The 18,963-nt window shown below is 40.0% G+C and overlaps 1 protein-coding gene and 1 pseudogene across 1 annotated transcript; both read left to right on the forward strand.

Annotated features, from left to right (window-relative positions):
• The first annotated feature begins 174 nt into the window (after positions 1-174).
• On the forward strand, positions 175-6,461 carry LOC146378816 (uncharacterized). Its single transcript, XM_084941886.1, has 5 exons — positions 175-504; positions 1,955-2,240; positions 2,327-2,454; positions 3,774-3,816; positions 3,891-6,461. The coding sequence occupies exons 1-5, from the start codon at positions 296-298 to the stop codon at positions 6,246-6,248; spliced, it is 3,024 nt and encodes a 1,007-aa protein (XP_084798012.1). The 5' UTR covers positions 175-295; the 3' UTR covers positions 6,249-6,461.
• Positions 6,462-8,596: 2,135 nt separating this feature from the next.
• On the forward strand, positions 8,597-17,758 carry LOC146378817 (uncharacterized; annotated as a pseudogene).
• Positions 17,759-18,963: the final 1,205 nt, after the last annotated feature.

The following is an 18,963-nucleotide window of genomic DNA, read 5'->3' on the forward strand; positions in this document are numbered from 1 at the left end:
TGTGAGGCTCATTGTTATGTCGAGTTGATGCAGGAGCCATCAACCCACAAAAAAAATCTTATATAGAGCTCAGCTGGAGACAAAACCGGAAGTGTAAACACTGTAACCTCTTGATTCTTTTAGTATCGTCTGTCTCCTCTTTGGCGATTGGTCAGATGACCATCGTCATCTCGGTGACGTCTAAACACTTCCAGGTCGAATCGCATGTGGAGTGTTTTGCGTATTTTGGTGAAGATTCTTGTATTTACGTGTTTCATGTCTAAGATTTTTCACGGATCCCTCGGTGAGTCCTACGATGGCGAAAGTGCGTCGGTCCAATGAGTGGACTGAATCCGACGCTGTTGCTGAAGTTGCTGCAGCGGATCCATCGGATTTTGTGCTGGAAACGTTCCCTCCTGAATATGTGGACAGAATTTCGACTTTTATAGAGTCTTCTTCTGTTCTCTGTTCGAGTCAGAACAGAGAGGATGGTGCAGCCGAAGGAGAGCCCACTGAAGCAGACAGGTGAGGAGTGGAGGTCACTCCGGCTCAGATACTCTGACAAATGTATCTAAATGTCTGTATTTTTCACAAACAGCACACACATGCAGACCCCCCCCCCCCCCCCACACACACACACACACTAAAGATAACCCCAAATTTCGTGAACGCAATATTAACATTGTATTTCATAAAAGAGCACTTGGATTTGTAGGTAATGCAAAGAAAAACTCATATTCTTCCTTGCAATGATCCCATAACACGGTACAACAAGGTAAACAGTGTACTGTGTCATAAGATTGACATCAGTCTGCTACATAAATGCTCTATATTGTAATGTAGTAAAGGAAGAACGGTCAGGTATCCTCCATCCATCCTCTGTACTCTTCTGCACCTTTCTCCTTGCCACAACACCACACATCCTTCCTCCTCATGGTCAGGGTGTTCCTGCTTTTGCACACCACTCATTATCCTGTACACGATACTGCACTCAAGTTCAGTAAACATATTTTTCCAGTGGGACACCTCCAGTTTTGCAGAATAAAAATAAAGTTTGATCGCTAGGGTCTGACCTCATTTCTCCAAACCAATATATCACATATTAAATTGAGTATAAAAAAATAAGTAAGCCCCTGCCCCAAAGGCCTACAGGTGGAGGGGCTGAAACAGATGTTGGTGATTGAGAAAAACCTCAACAATACCTTTTTAAAAGTTAAATACAGTCACTTTCCTGTGGTGCAGTTGAACTCCTGTGCGAGCATCAGAATGTGGAGTAAATGTGATTTAAGTGACTTTGACAGTGGCATAGTTGTTGGTGCTGAAGTCCAAAGATTTCACAAACTGCTGATCTATTAGGATTTCCCCCCAGAACCATTGCTCTGGTTTAGAGAGAATGATCCAAAAAAAGAGAAAATATCCTGTGAACATTATTGAAGCCAACAGTTACTCAATTACATTTTACATCCAAGATATGCAGAAGAGTATCTGTCTGCATTATTCCATCCTGCTTTATATCAGCATCGAAGACGACTGAAGTGATGTAATGGTGTGGGGGATATTTTCTTGGCACACTTTAATCCTCTTGATGCCAACCAACCCTAAATTTGACGCCAGAGCGTGTCTGAGGATCGTTGCTGACTATGTCTCTATCGCCAAAGTCAAAGCCATCTTCTGATGTCTGCCATCGTCATATCATTTCAAACTGGTTTCTTGAGCACAACAATGAGTTCTTTGCACTCAAATTGCCTCTGTGGTCAGCAGATCTCAAAATCAATGTACACTTCACAAAGTAGCCGGTGATTTAAGACCCCCAAATCTGAGGATGTGCTTAGGACCAAATTCTAGAAAAATGGATTCGCGCTTGAATGTGTTTAAAATATGTCTGTTTGTCTGTTGCCTCCAGGTCATGAAAATGTTTTGAAACTGCAAAAACTCTTGAGCTTGACACACTGACCATATAATTGTGTCTGCACAGTGACTCAGCGGACAGCCTGTTCATCACTCAGAAGCCTGTACCTGAGGCCGTGAGGTCAGGAAGACGCAAGCGCCGCGGCCTACGATCAGGTCTCACGTCTCCCAGAGAGCGAGAGGAAAGTGAAGATGACAGTTCACCTTCGGCCTCCCTTCAAGACACCAGAAGTAAAAGGGAAAAAAAAGAGACAAAACTCAGAATGCCAAAGTACAGTTTCCCGTTCCTCAAAGACAAGATGCCGAAAGCCAAGGGCATTTTTTTAAGTGAAGTGCAAAACACGAGGCTACATGTAAGCATAAGCAACAGCAGCAGAGCACACGCTTGTTACAGCAAATGCCAGCAAATGTTAGAACTAAAGCCTTTTATTTGTTCCAGTATTCTTCAATGGGGGCCTTCTTTGATTGTATAAGAAAGCTGCAACAGAGCTATCAAACCGTAGAGGATCTGGAGTCAAATTTACCAGCAATTGACGTGAATGGAGAGTGCGTATCTCCAATATCAGAGTAAGTTTTTAATGCTAGTTGAAATGTTGTTTTGTTACTGATTTCCTTAGTTGCCTTTAAAGCTTGTTTTTATGTTTTTACACTGTATTTCACTTCCTTTTATGCATTTGAATCGTTTTTTTCTGTCTCATGTTTGCTATTCTCACTACATTGTAGAACAGTAATATATATTGGAAACTGGTGAATAATGTAGCAAAAAAAAAAAAGGCAAAGAAAGCAGGCTGTGTTTCAGATGCCTCAAAGTAGCCACTTTTTCTTCTGGAACGTGTTCAAGCAACTCCCGAGTCTTGTCAAAAGATGAGTGGTGGGATGTTTTCCTCCTTTATGTATTTAGACCATTAGAGACACAACTAGGATAATTCATAGCATATTAACAAAAATCGAAAAATGAATCATCGACCATGAAGGTGAAGTTCTTGACATTCTCCATCCTCTTTGGCCTTCAGGGACTGATGCTTGTCTTTGTCAAGAACTTTAAAGTAAGTTGAGTCCTCAAAACCCATCGCGTGTGATGAAACTGTCAGACGACATGAGGTCTACTCCAGAAAAGTGTTAATGAAAGTTCCCTTTACTGCAGAGGGGGTGTTTGCAGAAGGTACCAGCCTGATGAAACAAACTATTAACATCACCTCAGATTAGAGCTGCAGACATATCTCACTTTTGAAGGAGGCTTCAATCGCTTTTCTACCTAAGCAGTGCCAGTGTTGGGTGTAGAAGTGAAGGGTCCTTACTGCAAAACTACAGAGCCCAAAGTTGGATAAAGTACTAAAGTCAGCGCGTATGCGAAGTGCTACCAGGAAAATTTCACCAAAATGTGGGAGCTATAAAACACAAATTTTGTGCGCAATGATTTTCTTCCCACATAAATTTGCCTAACATCTGCTGTCACAGCCACGTAAAGCTCAGGTCTCAAATCTGTCAAAATGTGAGCCGATTTGTAAAAGCACCAATGCAGAACTGAGGCAAAAGAGGTGTGCGTGAATTAGCCAATAGTAAGAAGAGAGCTGTTTGGACTGAGACACGAGGAGTGGACATTAGAGCAGTGGGAACTGGACTCTGAGAGAGGGTGAAATCTGTCACCAGAGTGTAAAGTGGAATGTGGAATCTGTCGGGTTTTGCTTTGTTTACATCCTTTGAGTGCCATTTCTTCAAAAAAGAAACCTTCATTGAACAGATGTATTCAAACATATTACTGATACGTTTTACCAGTTTATCAGCTGCATGTAAAGTACTTTGAAATACACTAAAGCATGTTAAAGGCATTAAGAAATACAGCTGAAATGTTTGGTAATTCAACAACTTCCTTTCTTCTATCTCAGGGGAGAAGAAGAAAATGTAGGAGACGAGGACATGAAAGTGGTGGTAAGCAGGCTCTTGATACTATAATGAGCACTTTATGAGCATGTACAGGCCCTAAGTTGTGTGTCATTTGACAGGCAAAGAAGCATTTTGTGATACCATCAAAAAGGAGACACTCACAGTCCTGGTACAGCGAGAAGAAGAGAAATAGTAAAGGAAAACAGTGGAGGGAAGGACTTACTGGTGATGAAATGCCACCAGGAGGATGGGGGGTTGTGTTACATAAAATACCAGCTAAGAAACCCTCATTGAGAGCTGCACAGTCTTCAGATTTGGAGAGCTCTGATGATGAAGATCCTTCTTGTAGCATTCTGAGAGAGAAGAGGACGAGTAATAAACAGCTCACACCCCAAAGCGTCCGCGCTCAAACCGTAACTCTAAAGACAAAGAGTAAAAAGAGAGACAGCTCTGAGGGAAAAGAAATGGAGGATGAGCTGAGTGACAGCAGTCCTCCACAAAGTCCAAAGGAATGCATGCAAAAGTGCAGAGTTTCTAACAAAGAGGGGCTATTCCAGGAAGGGCGGGGAGACAGTGAGCCTGCAGACCAAAGTTTCTTCCAGAGTGACAACAATAATGTTGCTACATGCAGTGAAACCAAAGTAAAGAAGAAGCAAAATCACAGAGAACATAATGAAAGTGCAGAAGAAGCTGATAATGAAAGTCAGGAGGAGGTGGAGGTTCAGTATGCTGCACTGACTGTGAATGAGGAAATCACTGAGGTGGAGGAAAGTTCTCATCTGTCACAGACCATCAGCGAGCTGGAGCTTAATGAAAAAAATAGGATGGAGGAGAGTGACATCTCTGATTCAGAACAGAGGAAGAAGAAAAAGGACAACCAAGAAAACGAAAATACAGAAGAAGAAAAGAGCCAGGACGAGCTGGAGGATCAGCACACTGCATCATCTTTGAATGAGGAAATCACTGAAGTGGAAGAGACTCAACATCTATCACAGACTGTTAATGAGCTGGATCTTAATGCAAAAATCGGTTTGGAGGACAGTGACGTTCCTGATTCACAACAGAAGAAGGTGAAAGAGGACAACAAAGAAATCAAAAATGCAGAAGAAGAACAGAGCCTGAGTCAGGGGAGGCTGGAGGTTCAGGGTGCTGCAGCATCTGCAAATGAGGAAATCATTGAGGAGGAGGAGAGTGACATTCCTCATTCACAACAGAAGAAGAAGAAAAAGAAGAAAAGAAAAAAGTCACCTGAAGAACACGAAAAGGAGAAGATGAAAAAGAAAACGTCAGAAAGCAACGATGGTGAGGAGGAAGATGTCGAGCGGTTAAAGTGCAACACCGCTGCTGAATCTCTTCACGATGATGTGGAGATACCAACAAAGAAGAAGAAAAAGAAAAAAGGAACAGAGAAAAAGAAAGAGTTTAAAGATGAAGGTGAAGGTTTCAGAAATACTGAAGCTTTTCAGGAAAACCTTGAGAAAACTTTGGAATCCAGTTGTGCGAAAAGAAAAAAGCACAAAAAGTCATCTCAAAGAAATGAATCTAACACTCCCAAAGATGAAGAAAATCCACAGAAAACAGATGAGATTGAAGACCATGATGCTGGTTTACTGATGACCAAGAAGAAGAAGAAAATGAAAGAAATGTCAAGCATGGAGGGCTCCAATGACACTGTGGCACAAAGCTCTGATCTGTTGTCTGTGCAGCGGGAAAAAAAGAAGAGGAAATCTTTCTTCCTCGGTGCTGATGTCGAGGGAAAAGCTGCTCGTTCAGAGGAAGAAAAACATTGTCCTTTGCGATCTGTGGCTGCTGAAATGCCAGGGGTCAGCACCGGCAGTTCTGCTGAATCAGCAGAAATCACTGTAAGTTTGGACGAATCTAATGACAGAGTCAGGAAAAAGAAGAAGAGGAAAATGTTAAATGAACAAGAGAGTGTGGAAAAAGATCTGGAACCAGATTTTGAGGAACTTGAGGAGGCCCTGTCTGACACAGGGCTGAAGAAGAAGAAAGAGAAACGTAAGAGGAACGAAACCAAGTCAGCGACCCCTGTGAAAGGATCAGAAAATGCTGATACAAGATGCTCTGATGAGGCTGTGGTGTTAAAAAAGAAGAGGGAAAAAAATATCCAAGAAACTCCAGCAGCTGCAAGTGAAGAAACTGAATCAGAAAGTCTGTTTGAACATGCTTCGCCATCTTTAGATACACCCGGAGAAGACAGCAAAAAGAAGACAAAAGGGAAATCTGCTCATAATGTTTCACTATGGCGTAAAGAACAATCTTATGAACGGTTAATCACATCCAAAGAAGGGCGTAAAACTGACATGAAAGAGCTAAAAAGAACAGCTGATTGCAGTTTCACCACACAGTTATCAAAGACTTCTGTGCTGCCCTCTCCACACAGCATCAAGAAAAAAAAGCTCAAGCGCACACTTCATAATCCCAGTGGGGACTTTCTTACACACAGTCAGTACCAGTAAAATAACTCTCATCAGTCACTGGGACACAAACACCCATCAGTGTTTTTACAGTGTAACTGCTGAGTGACTTTTTACTATTTTATTTTGTATCAAAACATTTTATTATAATGGCTCTGTGAGCTTTTTAATGGTGAAAAGCATGTCATCAAAACAAACCATGATGGATGATTTTAATACTTTTTTTTTTCAAAATAAAAGTTTCTGAATACTAAAGTCACTATTCATTTAATAAGTAATTATTTCAAAGAAATGTATTTTTAGCTATGCAAGTTAATACCGCATTGAATATATATCAACAATCTGCTTGGGAGTTTGCTGTTTGGAGTTTTAATTTGACCTCAATACCATCTAACCCAGCGGTCCCCAACCCCCGGGCCTCGGACCAGTACCGGTCCGTGAGTCGTTTGGTACCGGGCCGCGAGAGTTGAGGCTCAGGTGTGAAATGTATGGTTTTCAGGGTTTTTATCGGTTTTCAGCGTTATTTTGTTATCGTTTTTATCGTTAACTCGGTTTTCCTTGGTCTTTTCACATGTGTTATGAATAAATCTTCTTTTTTTCGGAACCAGTACTAGTTTTATTTTGTTGTATTTAAAGCTTAAAGGCCGGTCCGTGAAAATATTGTCGGGCATAAACCGGTCCGTGGCGCAAAAAAGGTTGGGGACCGCTGATCTAACCTGATGAAATGATAAATTGTTTAGTTTTTTCATGACTGGGTTTTTAACTTTACTCTATGGCAGTCTGTGTAGTTTACGGTATTATCTCACTGTTTGATCCGTGTTTTTATGCTTAAGTAATATAAGCTTCTCCAGCTCCATAGTCAACATCTATTGTCCAGTATATCCACTATCTGCTGCACATGTCCAAACCATCTCATTCTTGCGTCTCCAGCAAGGATGCTGCTGCTGTCATCACTTCTTCTTGATACTTGAATGGTACTCATGGCCATTGGTCAGTGGTTGTTGATCAATGGTCATGAGAATTTGCATGTTAATGATCAAGGAACTGACTTCCCAGCCCATTGTTCCTTCAGTGGTGCTAGTTTCAGTTATTATGCAAAAGTACTGTTTATAAGATTGGGGAAACGTGTGATCAGCTGAGTCTAAAGAATTGACTTGGATACGTTTCTCCCACTGAAAACGCTGCGTCCAGATGAACAGGATCCTCTTTTGGGGGTTCTATATAAGACGTAGTCCACCTGTGTGCACTTCCCTCAATTCCCTCCATGCATCACCCTATGTTCCTCTCTCTTGTTGAAGTACTTATTATAGAATAAGTACTTAAACAATTATTGAATGAGTGTGCTTGTTTTGTTCTGTGACCCATTCATTCATTACTCAAAGCTTTCCAACCAAGTTCTCTTTGGTGACATCTGGTGTCCAAAAATATGTTGAGCAGCTTGAATTTACAACTTGATATGAACTGCTTCACCATGATTGCCCACTCTACAGAGTTAAATTGACAGCTTCTCTTTAATATCACGTGACTGTTCTGTGTGATATTGGGCCGTTGTGGTGCTTTGAACATATATTTTTGGGGGTGAAAAAGATGATTTTGTGTCTTTTGATTAATAAATGATTTTAAGAAATAAACCTTCCTTGTTTGAACATGTGCCCCAGAATACCTGGAAAACATTTTTGCAAAAAACATCCAATGCAGTAAGGCACAAGATGCAAAAAGAAATGTTAACAGTTCCACTGTAACTTTTCCTGAGGAAGACTGCCTGTGGAGCAGAGCCAAGCAACTGTGTCATCACAGACGAAGAAGAAGATGAGGTCCAAAAGAAGAAATTGAGTAACAGCGCAAAGTGAATAAAATTTAAAAAGTACAGGTAAAAATTAAAGCTTATATACAATCAAGTATGATGTTACAAATTTAAATATATTTTACTTCATGCTAATACTTACACTTGGTACATCATCCTACGACACCATTGCTACTTGAAGAAAAAAATAAAGCTGGCTTTTTACAGTCCCCTGGAAAATATATCAAAACATTATTTTGTAAAAATGTCAAACGTGTAAGCTATAAGACCGAAGAAGACATGTTTACAGTTTCAGAGTAACTGACTGTGGAGAGGAGCCTAGAAATGTAGAACAGTTACTTTAGAACTGTAAACATGTCTTCTTTGATATTTTGGCTTACTACATTTGATGTTTTTGTAAAAGAATGAATTGGTTTATTTTCCTAGTATTTTTCCTTATTTTCTCTTTGGCTCTCGGAGAAGGCGGACGCATCTGTAACCCTCTCCCTCCCTTATCTTCCCTGCTGCTTCTTTGTCTTTGTCTAGTCTTGTCTAACTCTAACCCTCAAAGAGTCTCTCAGTCTTGTTCTCTAAAACCGAAAGAATTATGGATTTGGTCAACTGGTCCCGTAACGAAATTGACACCTTACTGGGCTTGGGAGAGCCCGATTGTCCCGCGGAGATGTTTGCTGCCGGATACTCGATGGTCGGTTGCGTTGTGTGTCTGGCAATACTCTCGATGGAGGACATTGAACGACATCTACCAATTCTGAACCATGATAACAGAGTTCTGGCTGATTGGAGCTGGCTTGGACCTGGCTTTGAAGAACAAGAAGCAGCTACAGCTGTTCAAAATCCCACAAGGCTGGCCAACATGATAGACGATGGGCAGGGCTGTGAGTAAGACTGTGTTATTGAACGCAATATGGATAAGATCTTGGAGAAGCTCATGGCTCTGCAATATGAATAACATCTTGGAGAAGAAGAACAGGAATTGAGAGAATTGGTGACCAGTGACAGACATTAGACCAACTGTAAAAATTGGATGCAGTTGTTTGCACGAAACCCAAACATTCACCATCTTCACTCATGCGGCTGTCCCACTGGTGCCAGCTGAAGGCCTGCCAAGGTCGAACCTGACTGGAACTACAAAAATTCTCCATGATAAACAGGACTGATGTGAGAACTTTTTGTCCCTCCTTCAAGGCCACCTGGGTCCACTGGAGACTGTTGACCTTCGCTTAACTGGGCGTGGTGACATTTCTCTCAGCTCTCATACACACACACGTACACTGATACTGATACGTACTATCACCCTCCCTCCCCCGAATCCAACGCCTACTCCCATGCTTACCTCCCATCCCATGTGGACAGCGGATCAGCTGGAGCTGCCATCGAAGATTGCAGTGGTGCCAGACCCAGCTGTACACACTGGAATATTCTCCCATGTTGCTTGTCTGTGTTTTATTGTGTTATGGTGTGTTGATATCTGTGCATTCCTGGATTATCCTTTTGCAAAGGTGGAAAGTAACGAATTACATTTACTTGCGTTACTGTAATTGAGTAGTTTTTTTGTGTATTTGTACTTTTTAAAGTCATTTTTCAAGTCGGTAATTTTACTTTTACTTAAGTATATTTTTTTAAAAGTATTGTACTTCGCTACATTTTCAATCACACCCGTTACTGAGTAAATTAAAAGAACAAACAAAAAAACAACAACAACATTGCGCTTCGGAAATACTGCAGGGAATGATGGGTAGTAGAACAAATTGGCGTTGGGTCACGATAAAGATGGAGTCTGACATCGGTGGTATGGATCCAGCGAAAAAAGAAACCCCGTCGAATTCTGCTGACCCTGAACTCGAAGAAACCGATGTGAACCCCTGGCCGTATTTAAGGGACCATTTCAGCTTCAAGTGCAAGAAAGGCAACAGCTTTATTATGCAGTGTAAGCTGTGTTTGCCCAGAGAGACCGAGTTAGCAGCTTTTAAAAATTCCACATCAAACCTGCGCAAGCATGTAGAGGTAAGTTAAATGAAACTTGTACATTTATTTTAGCAAAAAGGCTGTGCTCAAGTTAATCACATTAAGTTAAGACATAAGCTGTTATTGGGCACGTTGTTGTCCACGCAACTTAAACTTTTTTTACTGGATCGGTAAATTGCCAAAAGAAAATGTGTTTACTTACATTTTTACTGTTTGTTAATAATAATAATTTATTTAAAAAAAAATAGTTAAATTAGACAGAAGACAGAAGCGGCTACTTTCTTACTTAACCCACATATGTTCACACTGCAGGCAAAAGAATAGCATGTGCTATGTGCAGAGGTGTTTTTTTTCTGTTCTCAAACTGATCTCCCTGTTGGAGCTCAGTCTGGGGGGAGTTATTTTTTTCTCCTTATCTTTCCTCATGTTGTGCATTTTCCATTGTTATACCTCTCTGCCCTGTCTTCCCCATGTGATGTTTGTGTAATGTATGTATGGTCAGAGGGTAAGATGGCGCTGGCAAAGGTCGGCAGCCTTAACCCAATTTCCTTCGGGGTCAACCTTCAGGATCAATAAAGTTTTATTGAATTGAATTGAATTGAATTGCTCCTCAAAATTAACAGAGCAGGGCCAAGTTTAAAAAATTAAAACACATTTTTATAGCAGCTGCCGTACAGCTCAATTCAGTACTTGTTCTCTTATTTGACAGGTTAGAACACATTCACATGTAAAAGAATTATATGGTTTTGACAGTTTGGTTGGCTGGTTTGGTGACCATTATCCATTTTGATGTATAGACTTGCAGTTTAACTGCCACTGCACTTTAATTTGTAAAGTTTTTCTTTTAATTAAAAAAAAAACCTACTTTGAGATTTATCCCATTGTCTTTTTTGCACTACTCAGAAGAGGCTGTACTCCTGCTGACAAAAAAGTAACTATGTAACTTTTACTCTGAGTAAATTTTAAATGAGCTACTTTTTACTTTTACTTGAGTAAATTTTTAGACAGGTAATTTTACTTGTACTTGAGTAAAATTTCAGCAAAGTAATAATACTTTTACTTGAGTAAAATATTTTAGTACTCTTTCCACCTCTGTCCTTTTGTGTTACACATTTCGATGTTTTTTTTTCCCTTGCTACCTAGCCTGACCTGTGTCCCCAATGTGATGTTTGTGTATTGTATGTACAGTCGACAAGGTCTGTCATCTCAGTTGTGGGCAACTGCAACTGACAAATAAAGGCTATCTCATCATCTCATCATTATTCTTTAGGAAACATTTGTTAAACTGTCAACATTGCCTGACAAAGTGGAGTAGACCAAAAGATCCTCAAAAGCCAGACATCATGCCGTGATCCAAGGAAATTCAGGAACAAATGAGAAACAAATTAACTGAGATTATCAGTCCGGAAAAGGTTATAAAGCCTTTTATAATAAAAAAACAAAACAAGAAGCTTTGGACCCCCCCCCCCGGTGTTCATGACTCCAATATAAGAAAGACTGTTGGTAAAAATGGCCCGCATGGCAGTGTTCCAAGACGAAAACCATTGCCAAGGCAAAAGGAACATAAAGTCTCGTCTCAATTTTGCCAGAATATATCTTGATGACAGGGTCGCCACCAAAATTGGCCACCCCCCAAAATTTGCTGACCCCCCCCTCGTAGCTTCCCCTGGCAAGTCTGTCCTATGTTAATAATTTTAATAAACATAAGCACAGAGAAAGACACCCGACAATGAGTTGAAAGATTAGCTTATTTATTCCTACATATACAATTTTTGTCCTTTGTATGTTCCTCACAATTTCTCATCATCCTCCAATGTGGTTGAATTACAATTTCTCCTTCATGCCAACACTTGTATCGGTGTCATCCATTGGTGAGAACAATATTAACACACTGTACAACCAAATTAGTTCCTAGAACTTAAATTATGCAAACTCATTGCCTCAAAACAAACAAACAAACAAACAACAAAAAACAACAAAAAAAAAACCCCACAAGTAAAACTTAAGATAACCAAGCTAGGACAATTTATTCATGGAGTACCCAGTACTTAGAATAATTAGATTTTTCTGAATGACACATCCACATAGAAATCGAATGCAACTAGATCACATTATGTTTTATCATCCTCGAACATAAAAGCTTTCTAGTACAACACCTAATCAATGTATGCGAGTATGCAAAAAAAAAAAAATTAAAGACATTTTGTAATGCAGTTGAAATCAGCCCAACTTTCATTTTCAAATGCAAAAAATATTTATTAACCAACATACTGGACACTGTAATGACAAACAAGTATATTCCCACTATTGTAGCTTGTGTTATTTAATTATACTTCAAATATTATCAAATTCAATCCATCCATCTTCATCCGCTTTATCCGGGGCCGGGTCGCGGGGGCAGCAGCCTAAGCAGAGAAGCCCAGACCTCCCTCTCCCCAGCCACCTCCTCCAGCTTATCCGGGGGAACACAAAGGCGTTCCCAGGCCAGCCGAGATATAATCTCTCCAGCGTGTCCTGGGACATGCCCGGAACACCTTACCCAGGAGGCATCCTTATCAAATTACATTTTCATATTTGTTAAACAATTTAAAACTTTAATAACCTTACAAAAAACAAAACCAAAGTCTCAGATTGAATTATTTTGAACCGAAGTTTAAGCAGTTCTGCTCAGTCCAGGCATTACAGCCTGAAAGACTGTCATGGATTAAGGTAATGAAAATGCAGTGGCTGAAGAAAGTTCAACTTCCCTTATGTACAGTGGCAGTGAATGTGGGATGGAGAGACAATGGTCTTGAATCTGCAGGTGACTTTCTTCACTGAACACCATCTGTGATGGAGGGCTTGTCTCTCCTGGTATCCTATAAGGAAACAATCATATTCTTTAGAACACCACGTTATATTTTCTCTTCTTAAAACATTTTTTTCCTGCATTTGCTACAGAACAGACCTCAAGATGGACAATCAAGCTGAATCATTGCACTGTTACAAAACATCCATCCATTTTCTTCCATTTATCTGCAGTTGGGTCCCAGAGGCAGGATCCTAAGCAGAGAACCCCAGAACTCCCTCTGCCCAGCCACCACCTCCACTTTATCCAGGGGAACTCCTCCCAGTGGGACATAGACACGTGGACAAAACCTGCTGGTACCCTTAGGTCAATGAAAGAAAAAGTCACAATGGTCACAGAACTAACTAATCTGACTAAAGTAATAATAAAAATTCTATGAATGTTAACCAATGAATGTCAGACATTGCTTTTCAACCATGCTTCAACAGAATTATTTAAAAAAATATATATACACATGGCACAGGCCTAGACAAAAATGATGGTACCCCTACAAAAGACTGACAATAATGTGACCAAAGGGACATGTTAATTCAATGTGTGTCCACCAATTAGCATCACAGGTGTCTAAAATCTTGTAATCAGTCAATGGGCCTATATATAGGGTTCCAGGTAGTAACTGTTTTTTGGTAACATGGTGTGTATCACACTCAACATGGACCAGAGGAAGCGAAAGGAAAGATGTCTCAGGAGATAAGATAGACAAGCATGTTAAAGGCAAAGGCTATAAGACAATCTCCAAGCAGCTGGATGTTCCTGTGACTACAGTGCACATATTATTCAGAAATTTAAGATCCATGGGACTGTAATCAACCTCCCTGGACGTGGCCGCAGGAGAAAAATTGATGACAAATCAAAGAGACAGATAATCTGAATGGTAACAAAAGAGCCCAGAAAGACTTCTAAAGAGGTGAACTTCATGCTCAAAGCACATCACTGTCAGATCGCACCATCTGTCGTTGTTTGAGCCAAAATGGACTACATAGGAGATGACCAAGGAGGACACCACCAACAAATCACAAAAAGGCACATCAGCTCCATGTTCACAGAAGGAAAAATGAAGCATATCAAGAAAAGAGCACTGTCCCTACTGTGAAACATGGAGAGGGATCTGTTATGTTCTAGGGCTGCTTTGCTGCATCTGGCACAGGGTGTCTTAAATCTGTGCAGGGTACAATGAAATTTCAAGATCATCAAGGGATTCTAGAGAATAATGTGTTGGCCAGCGTCAGAAAGGTTGGTCTCAGACGGAGGTCATGGGTCTTTGCAACAGGACAATGACTCAAATTGGGCATCTTTGGAAGGAGCTGAAACATGCCGTCTGGAAAAGGCGCACTTCAAACCGGAAAATACTGGAGCAGTTTACTCATGAGTGGACCAAAATACCTGCTGAGCGGTGCAGAAGTCTCATTGACAGTTACAGGAATCGTTTGATTGCAGCGATTGCCTCAAAAGGTTGTGCAACAAAATATTAAGTTATAAATTAAGTTAATAAATGTTACTTCCTTACTACTTACTAAATATCTTGTTTCCCACACTGAAGATTAACAATATATTGGAAAAGCAAAATACTTACCACTCAGTTGACATCTTTCTGTCCAACAGCTCCTTTTCTAGACTCAAGAGTCTCCAGAGTCACCAGAGCCTCAAAGAAAGTAAAAAGCAAGAAGAGGGAAAACCAGCAAATTATTTAGAAGCTGATTTGATTCTTAAAGGCTGTCCAGCCATTATAGCTGACAACATAGAAACTGAATATTAATCTCATACAGTCAAATTAAACTATAGCAGGGATTGGCAACTTTTCTGATGATGAGTGCAAACTAAAATTTCTTCAGAAGTCAATGAGTCACATCAACCAACTTTTTTCAACTAGCCAACCTTTTTCCTACATCAAACCCTACCCCTGGCTGTGGAATGCAGGCAGTCGTAAGAAGGGAAACTTGTTGGAGTTCTAAATGTCACAACTTGACAGTTGTCTCTGCTTTCACGTTTTTCAGCTCAATCTCCCTGGCTCTGGCCAGCTCCACCCCTAAGTTCCAGCTCCTCCTTCAGATGAAACTCCCTTTCGCATTTCTCTCTCTCCAGCTGGAGATGAGCCAGATGAACTCGTAGCCTAGCATCCTGCTTTGAACCTAATAAGGACTCTATCGAGAGTGGCTCAAAATGAGGCAGTGTCGTTGGCAGTGTCCTCAGGCAGTCCCTGAGCAACAGGCGTAGACACAGATGGTGCTATATTTTGATCTGGCAACAGGGGAACATGCTAAGATGCTACACCATGGTCAGCCAACTCCGGTGGACTGGGAGACATTTGCAAGACCAATATCCCCGTATCCACCAAGCCAGACAGCAGAGCAGCTTTTAGCTCAGCTTTATGTAGAACTGTGGAGACCCTAATCCCGTAGAATGATGCCACCTCATGCAAATCGTTTTTCCTACAGGCATCGAGCTGGGCAAGCGACGGGTTAGCCGTAAACACAGAAATATCTCATGTAGACATTACAAACAGTTTAAAAAAGAAGAAAAAGAAAACCGGTCAATAGCACACAAGCCAGCTACCCTAGGGCTACCGATACCAATAAACGAGAACCTTCCCCCAACACACACATCAAAGAAAGGAGAAAAATCTATAACAACGGGGTTAACCAATAAATAAAAATGCCAGTGAACCTCTCCCCAGTCCTACCTGCCCTCGAATGCTAGCCTACCTAGCTTCTGGAGTGTACCAGGCTCGAGGCAACTTTAAAGGCAAACTTTCAGTGCTCAAAGCACTGAAAAGCCTACCCCCGACAGGGACCTAAATCCCCACCCGGGATTACTCCGAAAATAACAAAGGCAAAATAAAAAAAACGAGTGCCTGAAGGAAGAGCTTACACTCAGCTAGACACTCCCCTGGCTAACTGGGGAGAGCGTCCCAAATACACCAAAGTTAAACAACGGACCCAAAACCTGATACCCAGCTATTTCAGTTTCTTTCATTCAAATCCCGTTGTATGCAACTAAAACATGTTTATGTCTACTTGAATAGAAACAGTTTACAGTTCTATAATTAGCCACAGATTTTACATTTTTCTTCAAATTTGTTTAGAATATTCCACTTAAACTACCCTTAAACGTACTATTCTCTTAAAGATAATGTCAATAGCAAGAGGTGGACCTATCAGCATCACCTAGTTATACACCAAAATAGAGCCACACAGGTCAGAGATGGACAACAGTCACCTGAGCAGGTCAGTAGGGCTGTGTGATTTGACAAAATATATCAGATGACAGAATTAAAACATCTACCATTTAACATTATACTCTGTCATTTGTTTTGTAGTGTCACAAAATACACTGTTTACAGCAAAAAAAAAAAATTTCATCGTTTGGATGGTCACCACCTGGATGCAGGCACAGAATACCAGCATGGCCAGTGAGGATGAGGCAGAACCAGGTAGCTCCAAACAGAAGAACCAGTCAAAACAAATCAAGGACCTTAGTCCTAAATGAGGGGCCTCTGTAGCACGGACATAGTTTGGTTATGAAAAGTCTGACAGGGACCAGAAAACTGTACTATGCAAATTATGGCGCAAACTTGTCCCCACCACAGACTCAAACACGACAAAAACCTCTTCTACCACCTACGCAAGATTCACATGAAAGAATATGGCAAGAGTTTACAGATAAGAAGCAAAAAAGGGTCGCCAGGTTATCAAAATAAACCACAGAGTCAAACGACAGAAAAGGCTTTTGCCCATGGCACGCTATATAACAAAGACTTGAAGATGGAAGGAGATAACAGCGGCCATTACAATGTATAATCTGCAACGATATGGTCACTTTGACACTGTTGAAAAACAGGGATTTCACGCATTAGTAAAAATTGGTAAACTACAAATGAATGAGTAGTCATTTTTGATTTTCTCATTTAAATGTAGAAAGTAATAGTGGTAATTACATATACTATTCACTGAATATACAGAAAGTGTACTATATTGTGATACATATCATTATTGGGATATGAAATAAAATATCAGGATATGAGATTGTAGACATATCGCACAGCCCTTCATATCGCATAGTCATTACAAAGTTATCATTAGTATACCACTGTGGCACATGGACTCATTTTAGGAATGACCAGTTTATATTTGGAGGAGGAAAAAAAATGATTGAAGCAAAAACACTGCAAATTTTAAATTAATGCTTTTATACAATGTGTATTTAAGGATAGTTCTCAAAAATAAATGTTGGCTATATATACACTTACATAACAACACTGCCTCTAAATATGTTTAAAATACCTGAGTGACTTAAAGTTCTAACTCCTCAAGTCTTGCAAAACATATCCTTGGAAAAACGACAGAAGAGTCATCTTCACCACAACGAGATTCTTAGTCTACAATTAATGATGGATAACAAGAATCAACCCAGATGAAGTTTTACAGAAGGTCACGTTACACCTAAAAAGTGTTCGTTTATGGTCTTTGAGGAGCACTCTGATTTTTCAAAGATGCTTTTTGGGAGGTTGTTTAACTGGATGCAACAGGCAGCATCATGAAAGAAAAGGGCTCGCCTCCTTTCTAGTTCATGAACTAGTGGTTCGGAATCCAAAGAGGAAAAAAAAAAAAATCCTCTCCCCTATCCATTGAAACGTATCTACCATGTGGCCATACCTCAGCCTCCATACCATATTTTCTGGAGGGATTTATGACAGATGTAGCAAAGGCCTTTGGGCATAAAGGAATACATTCTCCTATAATGCTCATTTGTGATGGCTCAATGGTACTAATGCAAGCAATCTTCAGCATTTGCCCCCAAAAAAATCTGCGTGACACCATTAATCACTACTACAACATCGCTTCTGGAAAAGAAAGCAAGGAAGACTTTGAGGTTCACATTCTTCAAAGATGTCTGACTCATGTCATGAAGAATGCCAAGGAGACTTGTAAAAACTAGTAAGTATAATCATGTTTGACCATGACATGCCATTTAGTAATTTGGCATATAGCATTATTTCTCTTTTTTGAAAAGCTTAAACATAACTTCTCCTTAATCTGAAGTGCACCAACAAACTACCATCTGACAGTGCACACAGTTTGACCTCTTCACTACTGCGACTTCCTTAAAAGAACTTGATGACATGGTTTGAAGTGCAGCAGTTGTGTTTGCAAGTCATTGTAGTGGGGAAAACATTGAACATTTCAGAAGCCTGCAGTTGTGGATGCAGAAATCCAAAGTTGATATTGATGTCACAAACTTAAACGCTGATGAGGACCTAAAGGTAAACTAAAATCAATTTTTATTAAAGCTAAAGGCTCTGCCTATTCCTCCCATACTACTTTTTAAATACTTCTGAAGACCATACCCATATGGAAAAGATATATATAAATCTTATAAAGTTTGTATCTGTCTTGTGTGAAACTTGTATGAAAAGCACACAAGAGTGAAAACAGATATAAGATCCCTTGAAAAATCATATAATGAAACTTGTATGTTTTGGATACTTACTAAAACAATATATGAAAGTAATGAGAAAGTGGCCACTTTCATGAGTAAATCATGTAAGCCTTATATGATTTACTCATGAAAGTGGCCACTTTCATGAGTTAAATCATATAAGTTTTTACTATTTCTTTTCCATATGGGTAGGAATCACAAGTCTACCTCAGCAGTCTGCAGATTTACAAAGTAATTTCAACTGTATTATATCACTCTGTTGGTTTTTTTATACTATATATATGAAAGATGAGTGCACACAATTTTCAAACCACAGAATTAATCTGTTTTATCTGTTAACTAGGATATCAAGGGAAACAACCACTTTGAGATCAATTTTAAGGACCAGATTTCCAGCATTTCCTTGGAAACCGATCGTGAGCCCAACACTTGATACAGCAATGGGCTTATGGAGCACATCACCAAATTTCTCCTTCCATATTCTTGATTGTGATCTGCAATAATGCTAGGTCACCCATTTTTAAGTAGATTGTAATTTATTTTATTTTTTTTAACAAAATTGCATATCCATGTATTATCCTCATCTTTAAAATCTAAAGATGACCATGGACGACATGGCACCGGAAAACCATGTGAGCAATACCACAACTGATGCAATGCCTTTATTAAGAGAATTATCAAGAGACAAGATGTATATTTTAGTA

This window comes from Perissodus microlepis, chromosome 10, assembly GCF_051167445.1.
Source record: "Perissodus microlepis isolate ML-2025 ecotype Zambia chromosome 10, ASM5116744v1, whole genome shotgun sequence".
Lineage (NCBI taxonomy): Eukaryota > Metazoa > Chordata > Actinopteri > Cichliformes > Cichlidae > Perissodus > Perissodus microlepis.